This window comes from Meles meles, chromosome 1 (assembly GCF_922984935.1).
Source record: "Meles meles chromosome 1, mMelMel3.1 paternal haplotype, whole genome shotgun sequence".
In the NCBI taxonomy this organism is placed as follows: domain Eukaryota; kingdom Metazoa; phylum Chordata; class Mammalia; order Carnivora; family Mustelidae; genus Meles; species Meles meles.
This window is the reverse complement of record NC_060066.1, coordinates 185,901,552-185,927,300: the sequence shown is the minus strand read 5'-3', so window position 1 is coordinate 185,927,300 and position 25,749 is coordinate 185,901,552. Positions and strand designations below refer to the sequence as shown.

Below are 25,749 nucleotides of genomic sequence, written 5' to 3'. Positions count from 1 at the left end.
GGGCTGAAAAAAGGCCTTTGTTTAGATATACAAGACACCTACTTAATTTCTCCCAGCAAACTCAATGGAAAATTTTGAAGAAAAACAAGTACCTTGTATATTGGTATTCAGTTCATGAAATTTTGAGAAAGAGGTCTTCCAAACGAAGGGATGTGTTAAAAATTGTTTTTGTCTCTCCTTTGGTTTTGTTAAGCCTTTGTATAGCTTAGGAATCAACACAAGTTTTCATTACTCAGAAACAAAGTTTAAAAACAAAAGCAAAGTTTTTAGACAGAATAAAGCTATTAAAAATATAAAATTGTATGTGGTTATAAGGTAACAGTATTTGGATCATTCTGAGTACACTTATCTAGTAATTTTCCATATTTTGTGGAATAAAATATGGATTGTGTCTAGCATAATGAGTCCCTCAGACAACCAAAATAGTCATCATAGATTCTATTCATGCATTTTACTTACAGAAGAGCTACATTGGCTCTCATATTGGCTTGATTATCAGCTTCCTTAATGGGTAAGTACATCAGAAAGTAGCAAGTTATGGAGGGTAGAATAGGATAGGAGGAATATACTACAGGAGGCAAATTTGCATGTTACTGATAGAGACAGAAAAACTGTTCTAAAAAATACAATAGTAATAGCTGTCATTCGTTATCACTGTATGCTAAATACTGCTCTATTCAATGTGTTTTGTGTCTTGTAATCAAATTACAAACGTTATAATGTAGGGATCATTTGAATCTCCATTTACAAACAGGGAGACAGGCATAGAGAGTATTAATTAGCTTGCCCAAAGTTACACTCAGATTTATACCCAGAGCTTGCTTTTTGCCAGCTACTTCTTGGGACACAAACTCCAGTAGTCTGTACCTGTTTGATGTAGGCACAAGTAAAGATTTGAATATTAACATACATACTTCATTATCTGGACATTTCTTTCCTTTGGGATATATAACCCAAAATGAAATGATAATACTGTTAATCTTTTTGTTTTGGGGAAAAGAGGATTTTGGGGGGGGGGTCCTGTCCTTGGCCTGTTTTAATCCCTATAATGTGATCCTAATTCCTCACATACTCATACAACTGGTAAAATCACCTTGCAAACATAACACACTGATTTTTGTCACACTGTGTTTTGAGGCCTGCTAGTAGTTTTGTCCTGGCATACAACGGTCTAGAAGGGCACATCTTACTATTCTTGTTTGGGTTGTTACTATTTACTTATAATAGTATTCTTTGCAGAGAGAATGTCTTATTTCTTTATTACGTTCTTAGATCATATGCCTACATAAAATACTTGCCGTTTCCCTCTACCTGTGTAACTTTTTCTACTGTTTATCATACAGGATATATTTTTGAATATGTGTTCAATAAAATGAATGCAGTAGAGGTACAGATAAATGTAAGACATGATCCCTATTGAAATCTAAAAGGTAAAAGCCCTGAAGTTTTCTTATTTTAGTGATAAATGGACAAGGCAGCAGATAGTTTTGAGCAAAGTTTTGGTAAGAGAATAGTTTTATCAGAGCAGGCTGCAGAGAGAACACTCTCATTCACTACGTTCAGTTTATGTAACCCTCTCAGATCTTTTGCCTGTGGATATGAAAATATACCCTGAAATGGGTTTTCTAATAAACGAAAATGAGGTCCTATTTTTTGCAACTTTTTTAAACCTAATTTTATCACGGATGTATGTCTAAGTTTGTATCTATAGTTCTCCCTTATTTGATGATTGCCCGCGCTTCTGTTATGTGGTTGCACCGTAAGTTATTTGGCCAAATCTCTGTAGTTTATTGTAAATAGTACTAGGGTAAACTTCTTGTGCTAGTATTTCTTTATTACAGATTTCAAGATGTGGACTCGCATATTTTTTTACCTTAAAAAAGAAACAAATTTAAGTTTTAAAATGATTTTTAAAATTCTACCATAGTTTTTTAAAGATTTTAATATTACCCTTTAAAAGTAACTTTGCTGTAATATATACCTGTTGGTAACAAAGGATTATACACATCATTATTATGCAGAATATACTATATTTTGAACAGATGAAAAACAGAAAGCTGTTTTTATTTTTAACCCAGACTGTGGTCTTTCATTTTAGTTTCTGCGTATCATGGTGGATGGTATTATTTTCTGCCAAAGTGTGATGATACAGGTCTATTAAATATTACATATAATTTACATATGATGTAATCAGACACTGCAGATTCTGAAAATTTTACATGGAATCCTCATCTTCATTGTAGAATAAATGCTTGCATCTTAAGGAGAAAGAAGCCTGAAGAGAGTTCAAGCCCTTAAAGGAAAAATTGCAACATTGGTTGAATACTGCTTTTAGTAAACTGTTAATTGGAAATACCACTTTCTGTGTCAGTTCTAAATTTTAAAACCTCTCTCTTGAGAAGGTAACAGCATATTGGGAGTGCATGTGTGAAAAACCTACAATTTTGACACGAAAATTATGGGAAAAATGAATTTTATTTCTTATATTTCACTTAAGTGAATGTAAGATTATATTCTTTGGTCTGTGAACATCGTTAAATTATATTTTCCAGAGAATATTGCTATAAATGGAAGCTTAATGTTTCATGAGAATTTCAGCGTTCTAAAATAAAAAAAACATTAAAATTTTAGAATATGGGAACAACCAGTAATCCTCACTAGTAATAGAGGACAGTGGAGAAATATACTTAATCATTTATGTCAAATAAAATTTCTGATCCCTTTCTCCTGACCCTTTGTGTACATAATATTTTGAAGAACAAACTATTGGCAGTTATATTTGTTTTCTGAGGAGATTGAGCTAATAACCTAGACTTTCCATGATATTTTGGATAGAGCCACTTTTCATTTTTAAAAAGTCATTTGATAGACTTTTTATGAAAAAATATATCACTTGGCCTCATTAAGTAATACTTCTATTAAAAGGAATTGCCTTTGTGAGTACTATAGAATCCTTTAAAAGAAAGCTGTAAGTGGCCTTAAAATAATTTAGTAATGTGAGATTGTAAATTCAGTTGTGGTGATAATTTTACCTAAGGAGAATTTAGGGAAACATTTTAAAGGTGCCCTTTAATTTAGTGAATACATCCTAGTTTCTTTCTTTTTTTCTTTTTTTTTTTTTTAAAGAAAATAGTAATAGAATTCACAGAGCTTTGAGTTTTTTTTTCTGCTTATTTCTTTTTAGGAAATGCAAGATAGTAGTTCCTTTTGTAGATGTTCAGATACATTGAAAAGGCAAAACTATTTTTCACATTGCTTATTAGCCTATTTTCTGGATATGCTGTTTTTGTTTTAGGAGTCACATGATGCATTATTGGAATTTGGGAATAATAATCTACAAATACTGGTTCATGTTACCAAGGAAGGGGTGTGGAAAAACCCAATTCTTCTTAAAATTCTGTCTCAGCAGCCAGTAGAAACAGAAGAAGGTAAGCCTTAAAACTTTACTGACTATATTGAAGGAAGATTTAGATCTAAGAGAATTAGAATTCATTAATGGGTTAGAATTTTGTGACTTACCACCTGTGTGTCTATACCCAGTCTGTTCTTCTTTGAGTAGTAAAAACTAACCATTAGCATTTAATGTTTTGCCTGAATATTCTTGTTTTAGGTAGTATTTTAAATATTCCTTGTACTTACTTTAAAATGTTGCATTGAGTAACAGTGTTCATATAAAGTTCCTGAGATACAAATGAATAATCTGTTTCTAGTCTTTGGTATATGGTAGAGCTTTGCTCATATGTTCTTCACTGGTTACTACAGCTAAGAACCATGAAGAAAAATTGCTTTTTTATTTTAAACTTATGAAATATTGGAATTTGGATTTTGTAGAGAAATGCAAAGAATGAAAATTTTTATTTGCAAAATCATTAGTTTAAGAACAGACGATTTGTGGATTTGAATTGGTATTTGCATATTAAGCACAAAATATTATCTCATTTGATACCACCAATTGTGATTTTATTTGCTTTAAGTTAGTAGAAAATTAAAAGGATCACATTTTGTTAAGTATGTTTCTGTAATAGAAATGAAGTTCAGAAGAGTTTTTATATTTCTGGTATGTCTTTAATTTAGTTCTTAAACAGACCATTTGAATATTGATGCCTTAGCATATCCCAGTTAACTTATTCATTCATCAAGTTTGACAACCTACTATACACATGCTGTTACAGTGAGAAGATTGGCGATGGGCGTTCTTAGAGTTTTCTCTTGGTTCTTTTTCTCTGCTAATTCTGTCGCTTATTAGGGAAAAAAAGAATAAGAGAAAGAGCTGTTACGTAGAAAAAGGTTGGTTTTATTGTTTTCTGTTGAGGTTCCCCGTAAATGTCATCCCTTTGTAGATATAAGCAGATAGAGGCTACAATACCACTTTTCTTGTTAATAAAAGTTGCTTAGAGGACAGAACCAAATCGTTTCAGAATAATCCCAGAATTGGGCAGATCCCAGTCCAGATGAGGCTTGACTAGGGCCTAGGAGAACGCTTACTCTCTTAGTCTCTATAGGCAGGCCTAAGCCCAAGAGGAAGAAGGGTGGAGTGGTTATTAAATGTCCCCACTTTATTAAATATTCTCTTGATGTGCTAATCAAATACATCACACCATCTCAGAAATTAACAGTATCTAATTTCTTTTCATGTAGAAAAAATCAAGAAATAGGAGAAGTACTGCTCTCCTAACGTCTTGTCTCCTTGCTATTCAATAAAGATTAAGTATCCGCTATCTTAAGACTCTGAATGAAGACATGTATATCTAAGGAATTATTCTGTGAACAGCATATAAGTGGTGGGCAGCCTATATAGTCTTCCTGCTTTCTCATTTGGCTCTTACCCTAATTTCAGGTCAGGAGATGAGGAAGATTCTTTTATGGCTCCACTGCTCTAGTAGCCCAGGTATTAACATTCATTTGAAACTAGAAAGCAGTGACTGTCATCTCATTAATTGTCCTCTATTCAATAAAAGTACCCATTTTTTAGCCTCCAAAGAACTCAATAAATGCTTTTTTTTTTTTTTTTAATTTTAAAAAATATATTTTTCCTGTGGTGCCTGGGTGGCGCAGTTGGTTAAGGGTCCGACTCTTGGTTTTGGCTCAGATTGTGATCTTACAGTGGTGGGATTGAGCCCTGCATTGGACTGCATGCTTAAGAGTAGAGTCTGCTTGAGATTCTCTCTCCTCCTCCTGCCCACCCCCCCACCCCCCCCCGCATTCTCTCTTTCCCTCCCTCACTCCCCACCTCCCTCTCTGAAATAAACAAATAAAATATTTTTATTTATCTTGCTTTGAATTCTTGAATTTTGTGTCCTCCCCATCCCCTAAAAAAACAGTTTATTACTGAAAGTATGTAATAAATACCAGTTGTTGGTGCTTCTACCTGGAATAGTCAGCAGGGAAATAATGGGTTCTCCCACCTAGATTTTAGCCCAGGTACTAAAGATCTTTCCATCCCCAGTGGCCTCCCACAGAAGGTGAGGTGGTGACACCAAGCCCACCTAAGGCTGTACTAATGGTTCCCATTCTGAGCCTCAGCTCACGGAACTGTCCCTCCTCGCAGCAGTGATGGCATCAGCTTCCTAGATCCAGGCAGCCCACTGACCAGGAGACCTCAGCCCACTGTCAACAGTGGGGACCCCCCACCACCATAATGGAGTGATTCCAACTCCCAACTCAAAGGACACCCAGAGCTACCATCTGGTATCTGCTAGTTTTTCCAATTGACGTCTACCCTACCTGGCACCCTCCTCCCCCTACTTTCCCGTAACTTATGACATCAAAACAATGGCTTTTCCCCTTTTTCCTTGAGGCTCAGAGCGAGAGCTACAGTCTTTTTTTTTTTTTTTTTTTTCCTCTCTCTCTCTCCCCTACTAAGAGTTAAAGGAAGGGTTTCACCTTGCTCAGATTCACCAGCTCCTTTCCCTTAATCAAGCTGACAAGGAACCAGCTCCTACACCATTTCCTTTCTTCCCCACCCTATTTTATTTTTTGTGACCCCTCTACCCCCGACCTCTGAAGCCATTTTATGAATTGTCATGTGCCACTTGAGCCTCCAGTAAAAACAAAAATTGGCTTTCCTGTTAAAAAAGAAGACTGCCTTTGGCTCAGGTCATGATCCTGGAGACCCGGGATCGAGTCCCACATCGGGCTCCCTGCTTAGCAGGGAGTCTTCTTCTCCCGCTGACCTCTCTCCTCTCATTCTCTCTCTCTCTCTCCCTCTCAAAGAAATAAAATCTTAAAAGAAAAAAAAAAGAAAAAGGCTGTTTTTAATGACCTTAAATGTTACCATTTTTTATGTGTTGAAGTATACACAGGGTGAACTGTCATGATGTTTACAATTTATTTTTAAATGGCTCAGGAAAAGAAAAACTAAGGAAAGATGACAAAACAGTTCAATTGTTGAATCTAGATGGAAGAAAGGATATATGATTAAAAATTATTTTGTACTAGGGGTGTCTGGGTGGCACAGTTGGTTGAGTATCCAACTGTTGATTTTGGCTCAAAATGTGATCTTGGGGTTGGGTTGAGCCCCGCGTAGGGTTCTGTACCCAGCGGGGAGTCTGCTTGGGCTTCTCTCTCTCCCTCCCGCTTGTCTGTCTCTCAAATAAATAAATGAAAATTTTAAAAATTTTATTTTGTACTAAAATGACAAAAATACAGAAAGGATGAGACTTGTTGGTGTATACTTTATTTTCATTTTAAATATAGAAATGTATAGTTGAATTTCCTTTTTAAAAACAAAGTTAATGGACGCCTGGGTGGCATAGTCAGGTAAGTGTCTTACTCTTGGTTTTTGCTCAGATTGTGATCCCAGGGTTATGAGATGAGCCCCTCATCAGGCTTCCTGCTCAGTGGGGAGTATGTTTGAGATTTTTCCCTCCCTCATCCTCTGCTGCTTCTGCTTGTGCTGTTTTTTTTCTCTCTCTCCAAAATAAAACTTTCAAAAAAATAAATGAAAAACAAAATGTATAATTTGAATTTTAAAATGCAATATTAGGGGCTCCTGGTGGCACAGCTGGTTAAGCAACTGACTCTTGGCTTCAGCTCAGGTTGTGATCTCAGGGTCATGAGCTCGAGCCCAGTGCTGGGCTTTATGCTCAGTGTGGAGTCTGCTTGAGACTCTCTCTTCCTCTGCCCTTCCCCCCATGTGTATTCTCTTGCTGTCTCTCAAATAAATAAATAAATCTTAAAAAATAAAATATAAGGGACACCTGAGTGGCACAGTAGGTTAAAACCTCTGCCTTCATCTTGGGTCTTCATCTCAGGGTCCTGGGATCGAGCCCTGCATTGGGCTCTCTGCTCAGCGGGGAGCCTACCTCCCCCTCTCTCTCTGCCTGCCTCTCTGCCTACTTGTGATCTCTGTCTCTATCAAATAAATAAAATCTTTAAAAAAATAATTAAAATTTAATATTGCTTTTTGTGTTAAAAGTTACAGTGGTATAATTGGTTGTAGTATATTGAGTAAAGTAGTTTTACCTCATAGAAATAATAGCTACAGTTTAGAGTGTTTGTTTTGTGGTAAGCACCATGTTAATGCTTTCCATATCTCATTTAGTCCATAAACCAGGTAAGAGATTACACATGCCCAAGACCACGTAGTTTAAATTGGAGGGCAGAATTTGAACCCAGGTGAGGAGATATTAAAAGTTTATGATTGAAGAGTGATAACCACTCAGTTGCTAAATACATGGTTTTTATTAAACTCTAAAATGTAATCGTGCTTAGCGCAATAGGGAATACAAAAGTTAACGAGAGGTATTTGTTTACAAATTGCTGATGGTATAAGAAGGGAGATGACAGAAACATAATAGCAGCTGGTGTTGAGCGTTTACCCTTTGCCTGGCCCTGTGCTAAGTATCTTATCTGCATTACTGGTATTTCATTTATGATTTGTTCCACTTGAGGCTCAGAGAGGTCAGTTAATTTGTCCAAGGGTCTTACAGCTTTGTATGTGCCAGAGTCATGATTCAACTTCACATTGATGATTCCAGAACCTGAGATACTAACTTCTTTACACTGTAATCCTTTCTACCTGTACTTAAAGAGAAGAGTAAGTATAGTGAAAGAAGTAAAATGCTGGGAAGATTTATAGACGAGGGTAGCTTGTATAGATAACATGCCTATATTCATGGTGGAATTTGTGAATATGCTTACAACATATAAACAGAATCTGAAGTTAGGCAGAATAGTATATTGCTAGGACAGATAAATAGTAGAATCTGATGTTAGGCAGAACAGTATATTGGGTTGGCAGATGTGGCAGGCAATATATGGAAGAAATAGATTGGAGACTTTAAAAAAGAATTGCTAGGATACAATGAGAATGTAATAGTAATTGAGGGATAGAGTTGGTAAGGAAGGATCATGCTAAAATTTCATTTCTGTATGATTGAGAGAATACCATTACTGAAAATAGAAGTGAGGAATGAGGAGCCGTTTTAGTAGGAGATAGGATTTTGAGTTCAATTTGGTGTCTGTGGGACTAAAATGGAAAAATCCATGTGAAAGTGATCTGTTTTCCATTCATACTTTTTGACCTTGACTACATATTAGAGCATCTACGGAATTTAAAACCAACACACACAGTCTCCCTCTCTCTCTTCCTCTCCCCCTCCCCTACTCCCCCTCTGTCTCTCCTTTTTTTTTTTTTTTCTCCTCAAAGATTTCATTCATTTATTTTGACAGAGAGAGATCACAAGTAGGCAGAGAGGCAGTCAGAGAGAGAGAGGGAAGCAGGCTCCCCGCCAAGCAGAGAGCCCGATGTGGGACTCGATCCCAGGACCCTGAGATCATGACCCGAGCCGAAGGCAGCGGCTTAAACCGCTGAGCCACCCAGGCGCCCTCTGTCTCTCCTTTTGTTCCTCCTTCTCCCCCTCCTCCCACCCCAGGTCTAGGCTTCACCTGCTAAATAAAAATCTGCAGAGTTGGAGCTCTAGAATCTAGACCTTTTTGAAGTACCACAGGAAGTGGGAGCCTTCCACCTATATAGAAGGAACTATGTGATAAATTTTAGTAGGAAAAGAAGTAGGTCTTCTGTACTCAGAATATTTCTGGAATGATAAACAAGAAATTGGGGAGGGAGACTAGAGTACTGGAGTTAGGGCAGAAAGGAGACAACTTTTATTGTACACCTTTTTTGTGCCTTTTGAATTTTGTGTCATGTGCATATACGGTATTACCTGTTTCTGGAAAGAATTTTTAATACTATAAACAATAGCCAAACTGTGGAAAGACCCTGCTTATCCACTCACTGATGGTGGATAAAGAAGGTGTGGTGTGGGTGCCTGGGTGGCTCAGTTGGTTAAGCAACTGCTTTTGGCTCAGGTCATGATCTCAGAGTCCTGGGATCGAGTCCCACATGGGCTCCCTCCTCAGCAGGGAGTCTGCTTCTCCCTCTTCTACTCTCCCAGCTTGTGTTCCCTCTCTCACCGTGTCTCTCTCTGTCAAATAAATAAATAAAAATTAAAAAAAAAAAGATGTGTGTATGTATATACACAATAGAATGTTACTCAGCCTTCAAAAAGATTGACATCTTGCCATTTGCAACAGCGTGGATAGAGCTAGAGTGTATTATGCTAAATAAAATAAGTCAGAGACAAATACAATATGATTTCATTCATATGTGGAATTTAAGAAATAAAACATACGAATCTGGAGGGGGAAGAGGGAAACAGACCATGAGACTTAGCAGTGGAGAACAAAATGAGGGTTGATGGAGGGATGTGGGTCAGGGGTGGGCTAGATGGGTGATGGATTTTAAGGAGGGCATTGTGATGAACACTGGGTGTTGCATATAATTGATGAACCACTGAATTCTCTTGAAACCAATGACTGCATGTATATTAACTAACTGAAATATTTATTTATTTATTTATTGCTGTAAAAGAGAAGATAGGCAAGGGGGCAACACTCAGAGATGAAGACCCTTTGCGTTTCTTTGCTCCTGTTTTATTGGTTGGTCCTTCAGGATAGTCCCAAATCCTTTTTTTTTTTTTGAAGATTTTATTTATTCATTTGGCAGGGAGAGAGGGAACACAAGCCAGGGGAGAGGTAGAAGAAGCAGCAGTCTTCCCGCTGGGCAGGGAGCCTGATGGCGGGCTTGATCCTAGAACCACCATGGAGGTGAAGGCAGCTGCCTAATGATTGAGCCACCCAGGCACACATAATCACAAATACTTATCACTGTTTCTCAAGCACAGGATGTGTGACAAGGGGTCTTACAGGAATTAAGAAGATCCCTTTATGGGAAGAAGATCCCTTTATGGGAAAGATACGAAATGCTAATCTTTGTGGTCTTTGAGTTCTGCTAAACATAGCCTAAGGGACAATGTATACATCTCTTAGATCACAGAGTGGCTGTTCTGGGCTAAGAAAGCTTGGGGGCGGGGCGGGGACGGGCAACTCCTCCTGGCATTCCAAAGGCCTAAACCCTTCTCCAAAACCTTCTCTGCCCTCAGGGGTTCTGTGTTAGGTTTTAGCAAGCCAGGTATTAATGGCTGATTTCATGCTCTACATTAACCCCAACATCTCCCCCTTTTTGTTTCTTTAAAGTGGCAACAAGTAGTTCTTGAGACATTGCTCTGTGGACATTGCTCTGTGTACATATGCTTCACATCTCTGATGGTGGATAGGGCATTTATTCCAATTTTGCAGACTGTGATGAGAAGTAAAATAGTAATTATTATTACAATAGCAAAGAATACCCATTTTGTGGAAGAGAACCATGTGGCCAGGTTAAGCCACTCTGGATTGTTAGAAAGAGATGGCTGAGCTTCTCTGTGAAGCCTTACGATTTCCCACCACCATCAGTGTGGTGAGGATTTGATCCTTTAGCTGCTGAATGTCAGAAGTTAAATTACCATGGAGCAATCCATGCATTTGCTTCTTTATCTGTTCCCAATCATGTATGGTCTGGTTCTGGGACATGGGGGTAACACAGATGGATCCGTGAGCCCAGTCACATAAGAGGCCTTGCCCGTAGGCTCTAAGACTTCTTGTTTTTCCCCGAATTAATCAATAGCAGCTCCCATTGGTTGAAGACGTCCTAATATTTTTCATCGATAGTTTGTTGAAGTTGAAATTCCCTTGTGGTATTAATAGCCAGCTGATCCACAGAGGCATCAGTCTGAACCGAGTGAGGAAGAAAGGCAACTTACACGCTAGTGGGGGTAATAATTGAGTTAGCCACGATAATGCCACAGTGAGTTGACCTAAGAAGCACTTGGGTCTACTGATGTCAGATGATGCCTCATTCAGAAAGCTAATGGATTTGGATTCTTCCCAACCTCTTGGTAAGATTAACAGGGATAGTGGCATGGTTGAAAATAGGAAAAGGGGTATCTGCCCAAGTAACAGGTTTCCAGAGGGGTGTTTACAGGTCCATTAAAGGACATGAAGCACCTAGGTGGCAGCAGAAAGACAAGAATACATACCATGGTAGTACTGGGGTTATGCACAGATACCATAGCCAAGAATATGTTTTCAGGAATAGAGGGTTTACTAGTCTGTTGTAGAATCTCCTCAGCTTTCTGGGTCATTTTCTTGAGGTCTCCCCAGGTCATGAATTTGGCCTTGCGAGTACTGGGGAAGCACCTGATAGCAGCTGTTTTGCTTCTAGATTCAGGTGACTCCTCTGAGGGCCTGGATTCTGGCTGTGCCAGGCCATGGTAATGTTTAACATTTCTAGCATGGATAGCCTTGCCCACATATGAGGCTTATGGTTATGAGTTCTACTGGTCCCTGCCAAATGCCCATGTTTGGGTCCTTCCAGAGTACTTGGGCTGGCATTTTTGGTGGGGAGTAAGGTTTAAAATGTTTTGCTTTGGCTGGAGTTTCAAAATTAGAATTTAAATTAAAAAGATTTAGAATAAGCAGTGCTTTCTGTAATTGTGCTTTAGGATCCATATCTCTCCCTTTGTGTTTTGTATCGTGCATTTAAGGGTAGAATGTACTCTCTGAATAATAGCCTGATTATGACTGATTTGTCTCCCAATAATTTGCTGTAATTTATTGATGAATTCAATAAAGGATTCTTGGAGGCTCTGCTTAATAGAGGCGAAAGAGCCTTGATGAGTGCCCTGATCAGGGATTCATTCCCAAGCTCAGTATGCACAAAGAGCATTGTTCAAAGAGTAGAGGGTCCATAAGAAGTTGTCCTCCATCTGTGGAATGGACTTCTCCCCTGAAGCATATTGTCGACTCTAGGAACTCCTGCTAAGTGAGTGAGGGAGCAGCTTGTTGTTCACATAAATCATCATACTCAGTATGTCAGACGGAATACTGAGGGTCCCCAAGTACTGCTTTACATAAATGCTTTTGTTGACAAATGAATATTTTTTTAAAGTTTCCAGTTTATTCTTTTTTTTTTTAAGATTTTATTTATTTATTTATTTGACAGAGATCACAAGTAGGCAGAGAGGCAGGCAGAGAGAAGGGGAAGCAGGCTGCCCGCTGAGCGGAGAGCCCAATGCGGGGCTCTATCCCAGAACCCTGGGATCATGACCTGAGCCAAAGGCAGTGGTTTAATCCACTGAGCCACCCATGTGCCCTGACAAATGAATATTTTATCACATTTCTGTAAATCATTGATGTCTTTTTTTTTTTTTTTTAAGATTTTATTTATTTATTTATGGAGAGAGAAACGCAGTCAGAGAGGAAACACAAGCAGGGGGGAGTGGAAGAGGGAGAAGCAGGCTTTCTGCTGAGCAGGGAGCCCAGTGTAGGCCGGGATCCCAGGACCTTAATGACTGAGCCACTCAGGCGCCCCAAATCATTGATATCTTAAGGGAAAGTTTCCTTAATCCTGGAAGAGCAAACATTTGGAGAGTCAGCAGTGATTTAAATAAGAGTCACAAAACTGTAATAATCTCTTAGTTCATTTAGTCCCATGTTAATAATTCTTGTTTAATTTGAATGCACCTTTAGTTAGTTCTGGAAATTTTCACCCATTTCAGTTTTTTTGGTTTTAAAGATATCAAATACCTGTATTTGTCCTAAGTCCTTTATATGAATTTCCTTAAAGATGAAGCTCATTTTGTAAGAGAATAAGAACAATTATAAATGATGAAAACCCAGAAATGGGCATTGTTAATGATCTGATATGAGAATTCTTTATGATGCTGTTGATAAGGAAGGAAACTCAGTTATTTCTGTAACACATGAAACAATTCAGTAGCCAGAATATTGAGTGTTGATGGCCTCATACCAGAAGGTAACATACCAGACAAGCCTAATTAGTCAACAAGACTTTGTTCATGATTTAAATCTTGGGAAAGTTTGTTAAAAACCTTGGAAAGTTTGAAAGGACATGCCTAAGTGGGATTACAGATCTTCAAAGACTTAATAAAGGCAAAACATAGAAACTTTTTTCTGGAGATAGCAGATTTTCAGTCTTATAATATACCAATCTACTTACAAAATCCCTTTATTTTTTTTTAAAGATTTTTATTTATTTACAAAATCCCTTTATTTTAATCTTAGTCTGTCCTGACCACACCTAAAATTCCTTTCCAAAAATTTTTCCTTCACAGACTTTCTACAACTTCCTTTTGCATTCAGATTTTGTCCCAAACCATCTCTTTCCAAACAACCAGTCTCATCTAGGACAAAATTATCTTCTTTTTGCCTTCAGCAAAAATGTATTTCCATTCCTTATCTTTCTTACATATCTCCTACTTTTCTACTTACAGAGTTGCCAAATTTTGCACTCTTAGAAATCTTAGTCTCCAGTGAAGACTAAGTAGTAACCAGTTCTGAACTGTTAACACCAAAACTTTAGACGGCAAATTTGTGAATCAGTTAAGTGCAAAGCATGTTTACCAGCCGACTTAAATATCCTTAGTTTCTTTCCAGTAAGTAGTGAAAAGCAGAAACCTATGTCCAGTAATCAATGATTTAGGACCTTATCCTATTTGGAAAAAACCTAGATGTCCAGTGAATTTAATCGCACTTGCCATCCTAGCAAAACTTTAAAGTTTCAGGTTACTAAAGACTTTGAAAGCTATTTTAACAATCACCCATGAAAACTTTGAGACAGACAATTAACCATCATTTTAAGTTACATTTTTGTTAAAAATTGCAGCGGGGAAAACACGAACTTATTTGGCCTTCAACAGATTTTGGTGGAATAGATGTTTCATATTCAGCGCTGGTAACTTTAAATACATGTCTATCTTAATTAAACTGACAACTTTAACTTAACTGCTTTAACTTAACTTTAAATACTGAATTATGTTCCACCTGGATGCTCCCATTGTCAGTTTTTACCTGAGATACGGTGGGGAATTCTAGAGTGAATCGTGTTAGGTCCAGGGGGTGCTCTTCTTGCTCCTTGATAGTGAAGGGAGAATCTTGGAGCCATGGTGCTTGAGGCACCAAGGATGGTCTGGAAGCCAGTTACGCAGGCTGCATCCAAGGTGGTGCAGGAAGAGAAAAGGGAGGGGGAAACAAAAGAGGCAAAGCGCTGCCAGAAGGCAGAGAAGAAAGGATTCCTGGTTCTAGAGCTCATCAGCTCCAACAGAGGCACAAGTGCCGTGTTTTCCTGACAACAAGGGGGAATAGACACAGTCCATGTCAGGCTATAGAAGACAGAGAATTTCTCCAAAAGAAAGAGAGTTTCAGCAGCTGCTTGGGAATGTTCCTTAGAGTCCCCATCCTCAGGTAGACTAACCACAGTTGGCTCCAGATATAGCCATTAACTTGAGAAATAAGTGAGGGAGAAGCTCCACATCTGTTAAAAACAGTGAGAGAGTCAAGAGTCCCCTTTGTCTGGGATAGCCTGTGTTTCCTCCAGTAACGTGGGTTTACTCAGAGGAGGCCGATTTAGATAATTATCATGCAGTATGTCAGGAGGGAGTTTACTAGCCAAACACATTCTGCAAGAGGCTGTTAGAGTGCTGGTATAGAGCAATGAAGATACCCTAGGTAACCTAGATCTCTTTGCCCTAGAAGAGATCTAACTGATAGATCCCAGATCAGTCGTTTCTTAAATTTGGCAATCCAAATTGTTTCCAGTGGGTTAAAAGGCACCCTGAAGGAGAGTCCTTAGGAACAGAACAGAAGGTCCGTCACCTAGAAAATCCACCTGATGACCAGGTTGCATCCAGCACGGGATGTCAGAGGTTCCTGGTGTCAGACCAACCCGAGGTGTCCCCAGAACAAAATCCCTATGACCACTGCCACTGATACAGGTCCTTATAGGAGGGAGGCCTGCCCTCTTCCCTACTAGACTACCGTGGGTACCGGTGTATAGACCTAAATACTGTGCCATGAAGGTCATGCCTTATTTTACCTTGCCTTGAAGAACCTGCTGTTTTTAACCCATGGAAAACACTAGAAGTTTTACAAAGGGGAAGTTGTCCAGTTTTATAGGTTAATTAGTTAGTAGAGGACATTGATGGAAAACAATAAAGATAGTCCATCATGGTCTGAGTAACTTTCCAACACATGTAATCTTTACAGCCAACTTCTAGCCTGGGAAATGGTCCCATGAAGTATAGCTTGCTAGATGTAGCCCCGAGTAAGGATCGATTAAGTGGAGGGCAAAGGGAGCAAGGTGGTGGAATCTCCTAGTCAGGGGTAAGAGGGAGCTCTTCCTCTTTGTTGTGTCCAACTTGAGAAGTTAAAGGGCAAATTTGGGGAGCCGGAGGAGTTGTAGTTCCCCTTTTTTTTCTTTAAAGACATTTGAATTGTCCTTAGTATGTGAAGGGACCAGAGCGGATCTGACTAGACCTCAGATAGTTAGAGAAGCAAGGCATACCTTTTAACCTTGTTTATGGCAGTGTTTCACGTTCTTTCCAGTTCTCTTCCATATTTCTATTATCTAATGTTCCTCAGTCAGGGAACCATGGTTTCAGTTTAGTAACAACCTCTAACAATCTCCAAAGTTGGTCCTCCGTTACAGAGGCCGTGCTCAGCTTAAGGAGCTGTTTCTCATTTATAGTAGCCCCGTTAACCTTTAAAAGTTGCTTTAAAACATGTATTGTCACTGTCCAAGAGAGAGGCTTTGCCCCGTATCTGGAGTTCTTAGAGAACTTTTAATTCCGTAAAAATACCTAAGCCTAAAACTTCCCCACACTTGACCATGACCCAATGCCAACTTACTGCGCACAGACTTTTCATTTTTGGGGCCGGGGGTGGGGTCCGTATGGTGTCCATTGCAAGATGGTCATGTTGGGGTCACCACATGCTGGGAACAGTCAGCAATCCCTATACCTAGGGATGAAGGATTACGCCACACTTCACTGTGAAAGAGGAGAAGGCAAGGGGGTCAACACTCAGAGACGAAGACTAACTAGTTAGAATTTAAATAAAACTTTGAAAAAAATAAAAAACTGTACAGTTAGTTTTGATGTAGCTAAGACTGGGCCAGTGGTTTATACCTCTCCCTGCAGTGGCTTATCATTAATATTAATGATTTCTGCTCCATATATGGCCTGTGGGCAAGGCAGCATGGGTATCATCTGAGAGGCTTGTTAGAAAAGCAAAATCTCAGGTCCCATTCCAGACCTACTGAATTAGAATCTGCATTTTTAAAAATATTTTATTTATTTTATTTGACAGAGAGAGAGGACACAAGTAGGCAGAGAGGCAGGCAGAGAGAGAGGGAGAAACAGGCTCCCCACCGAGCAGAGAGCCCGATGCGGGGCTCGATCCCAGGACCCTGAGATCATGACCCAAGCCGAAGGCAGAGGCCTAAACCACTGAGCCACCCAGGCGCCCCTAGAATCTGCATTTTAACAGGATAACCCCTGGTTATTCAGAAGGCACTTTCAAGTTTGAGAAGCACTATTTTAGATGAAATACCTAAAGCAATTTGTTTGCTCCTGACTTGTCTTGACATACAGTATTCTCACCTCTATTCTTGAAATAATGGATGTCATATGCTTGTGGAGTATCTGCTATTCATAAATTGAGGGATTGTCTGGAACACGGTAAAAGTCAGTGCTCAGATGCCTAATACTTAGTACCGCTCAGAGCAGCGTTTTTCAAAGTGTGTACTGAACCAGGAACATATATTTTACATTGTACTAATAATATGTGTAAAAGGGTTCTCTGGTCAAATCAGTTTGGGAGACATTGGGTTAAATAAAAGTGAACAATTTTCTTTATTGCAGGACTGTTTAGAGATTTGACCAAGGAATCCTTTTTTTTTCTAGGACTATCTCTCAGGTCTTTTGGTCGGTGGAACACACTTTGAGAAATTCCTGGTTTAGAGGAAAGAACACCACTGGCTTTGGAATCCTTGGCAAGTTACCTAATTTCTCTGAATATTAATTTTCCTAACCTTAAAGTGGGGATAATAATACTTGCCTTGGTGGTGGTGTGAAGAATAAATGAAAGGTATATAGAAACATTCAGCTTAAAGCTTGGTAACTCAGAAAAGTGTTCACGTGGTAGTTGTTAATGTTTCATAGGTCACTACTTTTTCTTGCACTTGTGCTTACAGATCATTTCCGTATTCCTTAATATCCTAATCAGAAGAGAGGGAGGAGAAAGTCAAATAATTAATTTTGATAAAATGTTAGTAGTTTTATTAAGAGGTTTGGTGTTCAGAATAAAACTGCTCAGTAATGTGGGACTCATTAGCAAATTTAATTTATTTTGCCCTATGCTCTGTTAGATGAGTATTGAGATCAGAATAAATTCCCAAGTCATATCAGCTGAACTTTTATTCAGCTGATATAACTAACCAGCAACAGAAGGTATCAAACTTTGATCACTTTGATCTTAACCTTGATGTGTTATGAGGTAATGTTATCAAATTTTTATTTTTCCTTTTTTCTAGTCAATAAATTGATTGCACAAGAAGGACCTTCCTTTCTGCAAATGCGAATAAAACATTTGTTGAAATCTAACTGCATCCCTCAGGCCACTGCTTTATCAAAACTGTGTGCAGAATCTAAAGAAATTTCAAATGTGTCATCTTTTCAGCAAGCCTATATCACATGCTTATGTTCCATTCTCCCTAATGAAGATGCCATCAAGGAGGTGAGTAAAGCAAATAACTACTCTTGTCGTTCACAGTTACTAAGTAGATTTTGATAAATATTGCAGAACAGGATGAAAACCAAAACTCATGTTTTTTCTGACTACTGAAAAGTGCCGTTTTTAATTGCATATAACTGTTCAACAGTTTGAATATAAAGTTTGTCTTGTAGGTGGATTCGAAAAGTAGAGAATATGCAGATGGGTATTTATGTGTTTGGGCAGTGGTTTGCTTTGAAATCTTTAAATGTGAAAGTTATTTTTTTAAATTGATTTCTCTGTGTTTGGGGAATGTAGAAATTATTACTGACATCAAAAGATAAACTAAACAGAATGGCGCTTAGCTGTAGTTTAAGTTACTTCATACATGTAAGCGTAAGCAGAGAAGTATAGGACTTTAGAACCCATGAATACATTTTGAGCTATTACTAAGTGGATAAGCTGGATACCATGGAAAATAATAACAGTTGAGTCTTTTTAAGAACCTATTTTATCAGATTGCATTTTTTTTAAACCTGAATCATTGTCTTTAAAAAAGTTGGAATTTGCTTTCTCTAATAGTTTTTAATAAATTATATGGAGAAAGATGAGGAATTCCTAGCTATGTTCCATCATCTACCTATAATTCTCTTAGATCTGATACATGGATTCTCATTTTACCTGTACACTGAATTTTTCTTATTAAAGGTAAGAATCCCAAGGGTCTGGCTTTATGACATAGTAATTCTTATTAAACTTTAATGACAATTTCAGCTTACAGTTTTATATATAATTTCCTACTCCAAACGCAACTCTCTTTCTAACTCCCTCATTCTCCAGGACCAAAAATCTGTTGATTCTTCACCTGTGTCACTCTCCCTCATCCTTCTCATGTACTCACTTCCCTCCTTACTCTGCTTTTCCGTAGTCAGTCAAAATTACCACTCCCTCACTTTCTCTACTGGTTTCTCCCTTAATTGTACTTAATTTGACTAACCAGCATCCTGATTATCCCTAAATCTTTATTGCCTCTATGTCTTTACCTGTACCAGTCAGTCACAGTAAATTTTTTAAAGCCATTCTCTTTCCACTTCATAGATTACTATTTCATACTTTGTCATTTTTCTTCAAACCAATACTGTAATGCCTTCTGTCCCATTGCACTTTCCATTGATGAACTTTCTCCCTATTTCTCTGAGGAAATTGAGGCAGTTGAAAGAGAATTTCCATAAGCTGCTTCCATGACATCTCTTCGGGTACCTGTATCTATGCATGCACACCTTTGCTTCCATTACTAAAGATAACTATCTGTTCTTTTACACAAGGCAGTCCCCTTGACTTCAGTACCACATCCCATCTGCTCTCACCCCCTCAAGAATAATGCTACAGTACTTCTTTTCTCTACCGCATCATCAGTTAGACCCCACTGCTGAAACCATCCTGTCAGAATTTATGCTGTTCATTCTTTCATCTTTAAAAAGATTCCACTTCCCCTTCCAGAGACCACCCGATTGTTCTCCTGGCCTTTCAGCATAATTTCTTGAACAAATTATGTGAGTTTGCTGTTCTAACATTTTTCTCTTTGAACACATTATTTGTTTTATAAGGTTTTATTTATTTAGAGCTCAAGATAGGGAGAAGCAGAGGAAGAGAGAGAGACAGTCTCAAGCAGACTCTGTGCTGAGCACAGAGCCTGACATGGGCTTGATTCCATGACCCTGAGATCATGACCTGAGACAAAATCAAGACTTCGATGTTTAACTGACTGAGCCACCCAGGTGCCCCTCTCCTTGAACACATTGTAGTATGGCATTTACCCCTGCCAGTCTACAACATCGCTAAATCTAATGATGATTTCTCAGTATTCATCTTACCTAGTCTGACTTGTTTGTCTTTTAAACTTTTAACAGTTTTCTCACTTAGAGTCTAGGATATCACATTCTTTTGGTTTTCTGTGCACTTGATGGGTTAGTCTTTCTCAGTTCTACCTCGCTATTCCTCCTCATCTCTCTGATGAGTAAATGTTGCAGTACTCTAAGACTCTCCTTGTGTGTCCTCTGTTTTTACCTATATACTCCATTATTGATCTCTTTTAGACTCATGGCTTTAAATACCAACTATGGTCAGAATCTGAAATCTCCAGCCCAGCCCTCTGCTCTGAATTCAGACTCATATCCAGTTGCCTAATCACTGTCTCTACTGGCATGGCTAATAGCATCTCAGACTTCACATGTCCATAATTAAGCTCCTGACTTTTCCTGATATTAGGGCTTTTTTTTAATGAGCTTTCTTCTGAATGAAGTCTATAGCTGTCTAGTCTCTGTTAAGAAGTGGAGGTAGGCAGGTAGTGAATAACCGACTTTCATTTTTTGGAGTCCTTATTATATGTTAAGCACTATGCTAAATGCTTTATCTAGATTGTCACATTCAGTTCTCAAAACTCCATTTTATTAGTGAGGAAAGTGAGGCTCAGATCAAGTAATAGGTTTGTGCTTACATGAAAGTGATTAAGCTGAGATTCAAACCTGAGTTTGGTATATGATTACTAATATTATATAACAGATACAGAATAAATATTATCCTAGGTGATAAATAGCTAAGGGTTTATATGCCAAATGGTGTCTTAAGCATTGGGGTTACAAAGATGAATCCACAAGCCTCTGAACTGGCCTACTTGTTTTCACTCTTGCCCTCTACATTTTATCTTCCCAAAAGTAAATAGAATAATCTCTTTAAAATTTAAGTGGGGCCATGTCATTCCCTTGATCAGAACCACTCAGCAGCTTTCCATCTTTTTCAGAATAAATCCAGAAGCCTTTATTCTGTGTGTGATGGCCTCTGCCTACTTCTATAAATATCTCTGACAGTATCTTGTAGAACTTAATGCTCACTGCTCTCTAGCCACCCTGTCTTTGCTTAAACAAACCAAGCATATTCCTGCCTTAGAGCTTTATAATTGCCATTTCTTCTGCCTGGAATGCCCTTCCGTAAGATCATTTGGATGGCTTGTTCCTTTAACATCATTCACATTCCTCCTCAATGTTGCCATACCAGGGAGACCATCCTCACTGTCCCATCTAAAATAGTATGCTGTCCCCCTACACTGTGCTATTTTTCAAGTAATACCTGTTGCCCTTATTAGAAATAAATACCGATACATCTAAAATGGTCCCTTTCATCCTCTGTTCCCTTACCTGCCTGTTTCTTCTTTGCGTTTGTATTACTGCTTCCACTAGACTTCATATTTGCTGCTTCTCTCTTTCCTCCCACTAGATTGAAAACTGTAAGGATGGAGACATAGGTTGGTTCACTGCTGTATCTCTGCATTCGAGAAGAATACTTCGCATAATAGGCATTCATGAGGGACTAACTATAAACCTGTATGCTAATTTATTTATTTGCATTGTTGGGAAGGGTAAGGAGGTAAGAGACTGCTTACCTCTAATAACAGCTGCAATATTTTGTGTTTGGGAAACTTAATCAGGTTAAATTATAGTAATGGTTATTTTCAGCGTTTGGTATATGCCAGAAGAATTCAGAAGTGAAAATACTAGACATGAATTGATTCCTCTTCATTCTGTAATAATAACAACTTTTCCTTTAATGTCTCAGCCTTTGTTTATTTAAAACTTACTTTGTAGCATTGTATGAGACATTGGCAAAAACAGAAGAATATGTATTACCTAGTTTGGTTGCCAGAAACAATTCTAGAAATAAATACTAAGCTGTATGCTACTACCCCTAAATTCAGGAGAAGTGTATAATCTTTGTAGACTGGCATAAAAAGCTTTATAAAAATCGATCCTTTAGTTGGACCTTGAAATGATGGTAGGGTTTGGATAAGTAGAAAGAATGGTTTTGGGACAACTGCCTGTGATAGTAAAGGCAGAGAAATGAATGTGTATGTTACAGGGGCCCAGTAGAGCACACCTTGCCACGGCAGAGTATACGTGTTGAGGTCTTATGAGAAATAAGACCTTTTGTTTGGGGAGAAGGGAAGTCCTTTGGGACTCTAGTGCATTAGAACTTAGATTTGAGGGGCATTTCGTGGCTCAGTCAATTGAGCATCCAACTCTTGATTTCAGCTCAGGTCATGATCTCAGGGTCATGGGATCAAGCCCCACATCAGGCTCTGTACTGATGGAGTCTGCTTGAGATTCTCTGTCCCTTCTCTCAACCCTTTCCTCTGCTTACATGTACTTTCTCTCTTAAATAAATACATATTGGGGTACTTGGGTGGCTCTCAGTTAAGCATCTACCGTGATTGGATCACGACCCTGGGGTCCTGGGATCGAGCCCTGCATCGGGTAGTGGGTAGTCTGCTGCTCCCTCTTCCTCTGCTCCTCCCCAGTGCTAGTGTGCTCACTCACTCTCTCACTCAAATAAAGTCATTTAAAAAAAATAATAATAATAAATTTTTTCTTTAAATAAAGATTTTTGCAGTAGAAAGTAGGAAGGTTTTGAAGGTGGGAAGTAAAAATGACTCAAACTGTGTTTTAGGAAGCTTAGAAAGGGTATATTAGGTTTAGAAGAGGTTGCATTTAGCAAGAGGAGAAAGAACAGGACTTGCTGACAGGACCGAATTAAGAGGATAATGTGCGGAGACACTATCAAGAGGCTCATAGGGCCTGGGAGACCAGAAGAATGGCAGTATTCTGCTAACTGACTAGAGTGGCAGAGGTGTGGACAACAGAGAGGACTTGGGAGAATAATTGGCTTTGTTTTATTGATGACCTGCCCCAGTTTATTGATAACAAGACAACAAAACAGGATTTTCCCCCTGAAGTTACATAATTCATTCCTTTCAGCAAATTTGTTGAGTTTGTAAGGAACAGGTTTAGAGGAAATGTGATTTGGTTTTCCACAACAGAGATTGGAAAACTATGGCCTATAGGCCAAATCCACCCCAGCTGCATGCTTTTGTAAGTAAAGTTTTACTGGAACACAGTCATGCCTATTTGTTTATTATTTGTGGCTGTTTTTACTCTACAGTGGCAGAGTTGAGTAGCTGTAACAGAAACTACCAGGCCCACAAAGCTATAAATATTTTATATCTGATACTTTATAAAAAATGTTGGCTGGCCTCTAGTCTATAAGAATCAGATTTTCCAGTGTATAGCAGACATTAAATATCATTTAATGTAACCCTTCGTGTTTTACTGGTGAAACTGAGGCCAAGATGATAATGTTTCCAAGGCCCTACCTGCATTAAACTAATTAGAGAGTTCAAACTCAGGTTATAACATAGATCTCCTCGCTTCCTGGCTGTACAGTACAACTTATTTCCAGTTGGTAAACATGGTGAGCCATGTTAAAATAGGAAACATCTTAGTGGTATATCATTCTGTTTGTATTTATATATTTATGTATAGATGTGATTTAAAACAGTTTTATGATGTTTGGGATTAGTTAAATTTATCAATGTAAAAACATTTAACACACATCATAAAATTATTTCACTGCTACCGTCATAATTAGTCTCTTCTCCAGTGATGTTTTCTTTTGCAATTCTGACACAGAACTAAAGAGAATTTTTAAAATTTGCTTTGGAAAAGTACTAATGAATCACTAGATGTTCATTAATTGGAGTTTAAAATCAGCATATGTTCTAAGGTAACGGAGTTCTATACACATTTGCACTCTATTTCAACTGAGTTCAGGAGAAGAGTCAAATTAACTTGAGCAACAGCTGGGAATAAAAGTACTTGTATGTTGGCTCCTGTGGGTATCACTGTAATGGGTGTGTGTAATAGGAGACCTCTGCTGGGGAAGATTTAGCCAGACACATACAATTAAGATTAATTGAGGGGATCAGCTTGAAAGCCAGAATTCAGAACCCCAAATTCAGAACTCATTGGAATCCTCAAATTCTAGTTTCATTTAGAGTTGAATGAGATGATATTGCTATTAATTTTATAGATGAAAGGTTTTTAATTAAAGTTACAGACTTGGCTGTGGCCTAGTGAATGTTTCCTATGTTTTTTTCATTACTAAAAGGAAATCTTTTCAGAGGTCAAGTTTTCCACATATAATATAAGGATAATGATGTTTTAAACATGGAACATTTCTTTTATTTATGAAAAGCCAAGGAATCTGTCAATAAAACTCCTGGCATAGTTAAAATAGGTTCATTCAGGGATTAAAACTGAAATGTTTTAATCCCTGAATGAACTGTATCTTCAGTGTCTGATGTTAATAGACACAGCAGGAGAGGTTTGTTTCTTCTGGTGATGGGGAAATGAAAAGACAAACAGGACTTAATTTACTCACTAGTCTAACACTATTGGGAATTGACACAATCACTAGGTATAGATGATAAACAGAGCAAATACTTATAAACAGGACCCATTGAGAATTCAGTTTGGGAGTAGAAGAAAAAGTAAACAGGAGCATAGAAATTTCAGGTGTAGCTTAAATAAGAAGATTAAGATGGATCCTAAATAAGGAATAATAACAGTGTATAATTAAAAATAAAATCTATATAATTTAATTTTATTATATGGGAAATGAATGGTACACTCAAAAAATACATTAAAGGTCAAAAGGCTGTATGAAGAAATTGAGGATTTGCCTATTTAAATATTTTCTCTCCTAAGGCAGAGTTCTTTTAAATAGGTCTGAAGAGATATCTTCCCAGGTGCCCCAGTTCTAAAAGTCTGTTATGAATAACAAATTCTTTGCATTATGCCTCAGAACTGATCAGAAAAATACTAAATTGAAAACCACTAATCTAGAGAAAGATAAATGATAAAATATTGCAGTAATGGCACTGGCCAGAATACTAGTTTACCTTGGTACCCTAATCATGAAAACAAGAAGGCAGATATCCTGCCTGTGCTCACCTTCTCTTATGTATGCCTCTTGGCTACCTGTTATACCATTGGTGTTCAATTGGCTGATTATTATGAGTCTTCTCTCATAGAAGTCTTCTAAGAGTCTTCTCTCTTCTTGCATCTGTTCTTGTCCCTAAGGTTCATTTTCTACAATATCCAAGGTTATCTTTTTTCTTTTCTCCTTAAAATGAAAGTAGACATTGGGACGCCTGGGTGGCACAGTTGGTTAAGCATCCACCTCTTGGTTTGGGCTCAGGTTGCAGTCTCAGGGTCATGAGCTGAGCCTTGTGGATGGGCTATGCCCTCAGCACAGAGTCTGCTTAAGATTCTCTGTCCCTTTGGCACCTCCACATGGCCTTGCATGCTCTCTCTTAAATAAATAAATTAAAAAAAATAAAAGACACTTTGTTTTGAGATCATTTTACATTTACATATTATTGTAAGAAATAATATAGATCTGTTTTCCAGTCACTTAACATATATTCATTGGAGGACTCTGTTAGACACTAGGGGTATAACAATGAACAAGATGAAAGGGAGAAGAAAGGAGACAGAATTCACGTACTGTGAGACTAAGAGGGAGAGGTCTGAGTTGGAAATTAAAAGATCCAAGTCATCAGCATTTGAAACCAGAAAGCGAATAAGATTAACTTTTTCAGAACCCCAGAAATTAGCTAAAGCTTCACCTCAAGGATGTTTTATTCAAGGAAAACAGAGGAATCTCACTGAGAACAGTGAAACTGGGTGGCATTTTAACTTGCCCTACTTCTTATGTCCTCCCCAGCTTCACAGTAACCATGAAAACAAACACCTTCGAAACTACAGTAGTTATGAAAACAAACAGCCCAGCAGCCAGCTGAGGAAGCAGAATGGATTTTGGAACGCTCCAAAAGCCTGTCCCCAGAGAATTACCAGTATTTGATCTTTCTGGCATCTTTCTGAAAAACTCCATTCTCCAGAGTTG

At 38.2% G+C, this 25,749-nt stretch overlaps 1 protein-coding gene across 1 annotated transcript in view; it reads left to right on the top strand.

Moving 5' to 3' along the window:
• The window catches only part of RLF (RLF zinc finger), a 97,325-nt gene that overhangs the window by 36,425 nt on the left and 35,151 nt on the right, over nt 1-25,749 (top strand). Inside the window, exons 4-5 of the mRNA XM_046023362.1 lie at nt 3,296-3,428; nt 17,774-17,976. Of these exons, the coding sequence (XP_045879318.1) occupies nt 3,296-3,428; nt 17,774-17,976 (336 nt within the window). The remainder of the gene's footprint in view (nt 1-3,295; nt 3,429-17,773; nt 17,977-25,749) is intronic.